The sequence below is a fragment of the Daphnia magna genome, linkage group LG2, assembly GCF_020631705.1.
Source record: "Daphnia magna isolate NIES linkage group LG2, ASM2063170v1.1, whole genome shotgun sequence".
Taxonomy (NCBI): Eukaryota; Metazoa; Arthropoda; class Branchiopoda; order Diplostraca; family Daphniidae; genus Daphnia; species Daphnia magna.
The window spans coordinates 14,766,391-14,772,703 of NC_059183.1; the positions used below are offsets into that span (position 1 = coordinate 14,766,391).

Genomic DNA, 6,313 nt, shown 5'->3' on the forward strand with positions numbered 1-6,313 from the left:
CCGTTTCATTAATTTCATTTACTTACATGCGTTCGAACTTTCCAGCGTAAAAATGATTCCCTACGGCTATTAAAACAAAAATACAAGTAACAAATATATTAAAAAATTAAAAATAATAAACTAGAACATAAAAGGAAAAATAGATTTGAAAAATAATCATAAGAAGAACAAAAACGGCTGCAGTCTTTATTTTTATATGGATTTATTTTGTGACATGAAATCTTACATTCATCACGACAGATGGCAGACCCGTAATATTTACATTTTTTTATCGATTTGTTAATTTATTTTCGTGAGATATCATAAAGAAATGGTAAAAGTTCAAACATGGCCATAAACTTAGCTACGCATTGCTTGTTATTACAAGCGGTTTGCTAAGCAGTTTGCTAAGCAGTTGTGTTTTTAGCTACCTGTAGTGCAAACTGAAGATATATTAATCCACTGAACTATCAGGCACAAGTAAAGGAGTTAAATAATTTATGGACGACAAAATGGACGATCCCCAGATCATCTTTTCCATGCCAAAAGCTGTAAGTTAAAAATAATTAAATCGCTAATGGAGTAGATTCGACTAAGTGTAGTTAGCTCCTTCAGTTTTTTAAAAACTGTGATGTAGATAAAGAAAGAGCTTGATCACAAAATTATGTATGACAAAGCAGACTGAATGTAAGTGTCATCCTTTCTCGAATTCCTTTGCCAAGCAAGCAACGAAAGCTATTAAAGGATTTTCATTTAGCAAACTCTAATTAACATACAATTACTATTTGAAAATGGAAAGCACTTTGAAGACTACAGCTTTTACATATTTATAAATGTATGTAGGAATTACATGCCCATTTGAATGGCTCACTGAGTCAAACTACCATAAAAAAGTTAATGGATCTTAAAACGTCACATCAATGTGAAGATGTATTCCAGCTTCAGACAATGTTTGCAACATTGAGTGAAGATCACAACAAAACACTAGATGAGTAAGTTAGACATTTGGATAGGTACACAAATCTATGCTAAGATCAATTGTAAAGATGCTTTCAGGTTTTCAAAGTAATCCACCAGTTGACTGACAGCGAACAAAGCATTTACATAGCTACGGTTGATGTGATAAAAGAATTTTCCGAGGAAAACGTTTTGTACTTGGAATTGCGAACTACCCCGCGTGCAATTGACGGATCGTTTGAAACCTACGTAAACGCTGTAATTAGAGCAATTGAGTAAGTGTGAAAAAAAGTCTTGTGGCAAAAGTTCCTTTTTACCTTTAATGAATATATTTTCCCGTACTTCTGAAAGTGACTGCCGCAAAGAAAATGTTCCCATCCTTGTTAAACTATTGCTATCTATTGACCGAAGCAAGGGATTTGATACAGCAAAGAAAATTGTAGACTTAACTATTTCGCTCGGACATACTCGTAACGATGTAGTCGTCGGATTGGATGTTTCTGGAAACATGGCTGACTCCGATATTACAGATTATTTCCCACTGCTTTTTAAAATTAAGGACGCTGGGTTAAAGCTTACTGGTAACATATACACCGAAAAAGAAACCCAAAAAAGGTCGCCATAGTTTCCTTTACCTATAGTGCACACTGCCGAAGTTAGGAATGACGCAGAAGCCGAAGCTATTTTGCGACTGAAGCCTGATCGAATAGGACATGGAACATTTATTTCCCCATCACTAACTGGTAGCTCACACTTAATCCATCTTCTGAAGGAGACCAATATCCCCGTTGGTGTGTATTTTGTAGTTTACATTACTGTGTTTAATATAAAAAAATTTTAATGAAAAAAAGTTAAAGTATCACATTTGCCAAATCTTGTAACGATATGTTTTTTTTTTTGGTTCTCAGAATTGTGCTTGACTTCAAACAAAGTGTGCCAAACCGTACCTAGCTTCAAAGATCATCATTGGAAGATTTTCTTTGATCACGGTATTCCTTTTTCGATTTGCGTAAGTAATTCCAATGCTAGCGCTAGGACTGTTACTGCTCCAATACTGTTCGACTTAAAATAAGCTATGCCTTTTAAATTTTTGCTTTTACTCCATTATTTCAGACGGATGATAAGGGGGTTTTCTCAACCAGCCTAAGCCAAGAATATCTGATCGTAATGCGTACCTTTAATTTGCCGCTTTCTTTGGTAATTGTAAACACTGATTCTCTTGTCTGATTTTTTTTCCTAGTTTTAATTGAATTTAACAGATTTGGAGTTTCTCCTTGAGATCGCTCGATTATACGTTTGCTACCGAAACCGAAAAGATATATTTGAGCAAGGTGTGGGAAGAATGGGAGCAAAACAATACAGGTTTGATGAGCAATGCAGAGAAGGGAAAAAATGTAACGTAATACGCCTAGGTTGCAAACAGTGTTATTTGATTGTGAAATAAACATGATTTTTCCTTTCCGAGAAACAAAAAAACAAAAATAAAACAAAATATGTACATAAAATCAAACTATGTTTTTACCAGTTCACCATAATCGACCATAACAACAAATGTGTTACAGTAGAGTTACTACGGAACGCCATTTGAGATTTGACCCACTTTCTCATACCCACATCTCTAGTTCTCTAGTTAACCATTTTATTAAGTTACATGATAACTTGCAGTGCCATTTATCAGTCAAAGTGAACAATCAAAGGATGGATTTGAATAGACCTAGCACCTAAAGAAGGAGAACGCTATTAAATATTTATTTGCCGATCGATAATTAATTTTTTATGCCGATTTAATTTGACAGTCAACAGTGAAAGTCACGCCTATTTCCCCGAGGAGTCCACAGGGATCTAGTGCAAAAAAGTGGAAAGGCTTCAAATTTGGCTTAAAATACATGATTTAGATTCAGAATTGAATGACAATCACGGAAATCAGGTTTATTTTTCTATTGGTCTTATAGTTTTTTATTTAAATGTTAAAAACCATAAATCAAGTTGGTGCGCTAACAGAACTGATACTTCCCACTTTTTAATAATTGGCATAATTTCAAATTTTGCTTAAAGTACATGATTTAGATTCAAAATTGAATGAAAACCACCGAAATCAGGTTTATTCTTCTATTGGTCTTATAGTTTTTCATTTACATGTTAAAAACCATAAATTTAAAACCATAAACTATAAGACCAATAGAAAAATAAACCTGATTTCCGTGATTTTCATTCAATTCTGAATCTAAAACATGTATTTTAAGCCAAATTTGAAATTTGGTAAAAAATGAAAAAGTGGGAAGGATATAGCCTTTCCACTTTTGTCAAAATCGGCCAAAAATGACATCTCTTGAAATTCTCCAGAAATCAGACGGTATAATCGAAATTGAACGCTGATTTCGATTTAGTCATTGGTTTTATCTTTAGACTAGCCGTTTAAAAAATTAACGAAAACAGTTCTGTTAGCGCACCAACTTCATTTATGGTTTTTAACATGTAAATGAAAAACTATAAGACCAATAGAAAAATAAACCTGATTTCCGTGATTTTCATTCAATTCTGAATCTAAATCATGTGTTTTAAGCCAAATTTGAAATTTTGCCAAAAATGAAAAAGTTGGAAGGGAAATGAAAAAGCCTTTCCACTTTTGTCAAAATCGGCCAAAAATGACATCTCTTGAAATTCTCCAAAAATCAGACTGAGTAATCGAAATTGAACGCTGATTTCGATTTAGTCATTGGTTTTCTCTTTAGACTAGCCGTTAAAAAAATTAACGAAACTGTTAGCGCACCAACTTCATTTATGGTTTTTAACATGTAAATGAAAAAGTATAAGACCAATAGAAAAATAAACCTGATTCCCGTGATTTTCATTCAATTCTGAATCTAAATCATGTATTTTAAGTCAAATTTGAAATTTGGCCAAAAATGAAAAAGTGGGAAGGGAAAAGCCTTTCCACTTTTGTCAAAATCGGCCAAAAATGACATCTCTTGAAATTCTCCAAAAATCAGACGGTATAATCGAAATTGAACGCTGATTTCGATTTAGTCATTGGTTTTCTCTTTAGACTAGCCGTTAAAAAAATTAACGAAACTGTTAGCGCACCAACTTCATTTATGGTTTTTAACATGTAAATGAAAAAGTATAAGACCAATAGAAAAATAAACCTGATTTCCGTGATTTTCATTCAATTCTGAATCTAAATCATGTATTTTAAGCCAAATTTGAAATTTGGTCAAAAATGAAAAAGTGGGAAGGGTATAGCCTTTCCACTTTTGTCAAAATCGGCCAAAAATGACATCTCTTGAAATTCTCCAGAAATCAGACGGTATAATCGAAATTGAACGCTGATTTCGATTTAGTCATTGGTTTTCTCTTTAGACTAGCCGTTTAAAAAATTAACGAAACTGTTAGCGCACCAACTTTATTTATGGTTTTTAACATCTAAATGAAAAACTATAAGACCAATAGAAAAATAAACCTGATTTCCGTGATTTTCATTCAATTCTGAATCTAAATCATGTATTTTAAGCCAAATTTGAAATTTGGTCAAAAATGAAAAAGTGGGATCAAAATCGGCCAAAAATGACATCTCTTGAAATTCTCCAGAAATCAGACGGTATAATCGAAATTGAACGCTGATTTCGATTTAGTCATTGGTTTTATCTTTAGACTAGCCGTTTAATAAATTAACGAAACTGTTAGCACAACAACTTCATTTATGGTTTTTAACATCTTAATGAAAAACTATAAGACCAATAGAAAAATAAACCTGATTTCCGTGATTTTCATTCAATTCTGAATCTAAATCATGTATTTTAAGCCAAATTTGAAATTTGGTCAAAAATGAAAAAGAGGGAAGGGTATAGCCTTTCCACTTTTGTCAAAATCGGCCAAAAATGACATCTCTTGAAATTCTCCAAAAATCAGACGGTATAATCGAAATTGAACGCTGATTTCGATTTAGTTATTGGTTTTCTCTTTAGACTAGCCGTTAAAAAAATTAACGAAACTGTTAGCGCACCAACTTCATTTATGGTTTTTAACATGTAAATGAAAAACTATAAGACCAATAGGAAAATAAACCTGATTTCCGTGATTTTCATTCAATTCTGAATCTAAAACATGTATTTTAAGCAAAATTTGAAATTTGGTCAAAAATGAAAAAGTGGGAAGGGTATAGCCTTTCCACTTTTGTCAAAATCGGCCAAAAATGACATCTCTTGAAATTCTCCAGAAATCAGACGGTATAATCGAAATTGAACGCTGATTTCGATTTAGTCATTGGTTTTCTCTTTAGACTAGCCGTTTAAAATATTAACGAAACTGTTAGCGCACCAACTTCATTTATGGTTTTTAACATCTAAATGAAAAACTATAAGACCAATTGAAAAATAAACCTGATTCCCGTGATTTTCATTCAATTCTGAATCTAAATCATGTATTTTAAGTCAAATTTGAAATTTGGCCAAAAATGAAAAAGTGGGAAGGGAAAAGCCTTTCCACTTTTGTCAAAATCGGCCAAAAATGACATCTCTTGAAATTCTCCAAAAATCAGACGGTATAATCGAAATTGAACGCTGATTTCGATTTAGTCATTGGTTTTCTCTTTAGACTAGCCGTTTAAAAAATTAACGAAAACAGTTCTGTTAGCGCACCAACTTCATTTATGGTTTTTAACATGTAAATGAAAAACTATAAGACCAATAGAAAAATAAACCTGATTTCCGTGATTTTCATTCAATTCTGAATCTAAATCATGTGTTTTAAGCCAAATTTGAAATTTTGCCAAAAATGAAAAAGTTGGAAGGGAAATGAAAAAGCCTTTCCACTTTTGTCAAAATCGGCCAAAAATGACATCTCTTGAAATTCTCCAGAAATCAGACGGAGTAATCAAAATTGAACGCTGATTTCGATTTAGTCATTGGTTTTCTCTTTAGACTAGCCGTTAAAAAAATTAACGAAAACAGTTCTGTTAGCGCACCAACTTCATTTATGGTTTTTAACATGTAAATGAAAAACTATAAGACCAATATATAGAAAATTTCAGGAAATATGGGCTGTATATAAAATCTAATAACTTTAAAACTAATTCCCCCTTCCAAAAATCTTTTACTGGGTTTGTAGAAGAGAATTAGCTCTTTAATATAAGACAAAAACGGAAGAGGAGGGGATTAAAGATAACTAACGGCAGTGATTTTCGCTAAAGCCGTTTCCCCGTAAGCTCTGTGTTAAACACGGAAGTGGTTTTTGGGTAGTAAAAAGGGAGACGGAACTCATTTTTCGTGTGGTGTTTCATCATTTTACAAGTTAGGGAAATAAAATTTGGCATGCATGACTCCATTTCCATCCATTCAAAGTCGTGCCACGAGATCTCACGAGACTGTCGAAACAGAAA

At 32.8% G+C, this 6,313-nt stretch overlaps 1 protein-coding gene across 1 annotated transcript; it reads left to right on the forward strand.

Moving 5' to 3' along the window:
- Positions 1-249: 249 nt before the first annotated feature.
- LOC116916870 (adenosine deaminase-like protein) lies at positions 250-2,446 on the forward strand. The gene is made up of 8 exons (XM_032922175.2): positions 250-530; positions 823-971; positions 1,026-1,211; positions 1,288-1,517; positions 1,578-1,727; positions 1,845-1,945; positions 2,050-2,133; positions 2,196-2,446. Exons 1-8 carry the CDS (start codon positions 480-482, stop codon positions 2,337-2,339), a joined length of 1,095 nt encoding a protein of 364 aa, XP_032778066.2. The 5' UTR covers positions 250-479; the 3' UTR covers positions 2,340-2,446.
- The last annotated feature ends 3,867 nt before the right edge of the window (positions 2,447-6,313 follow it).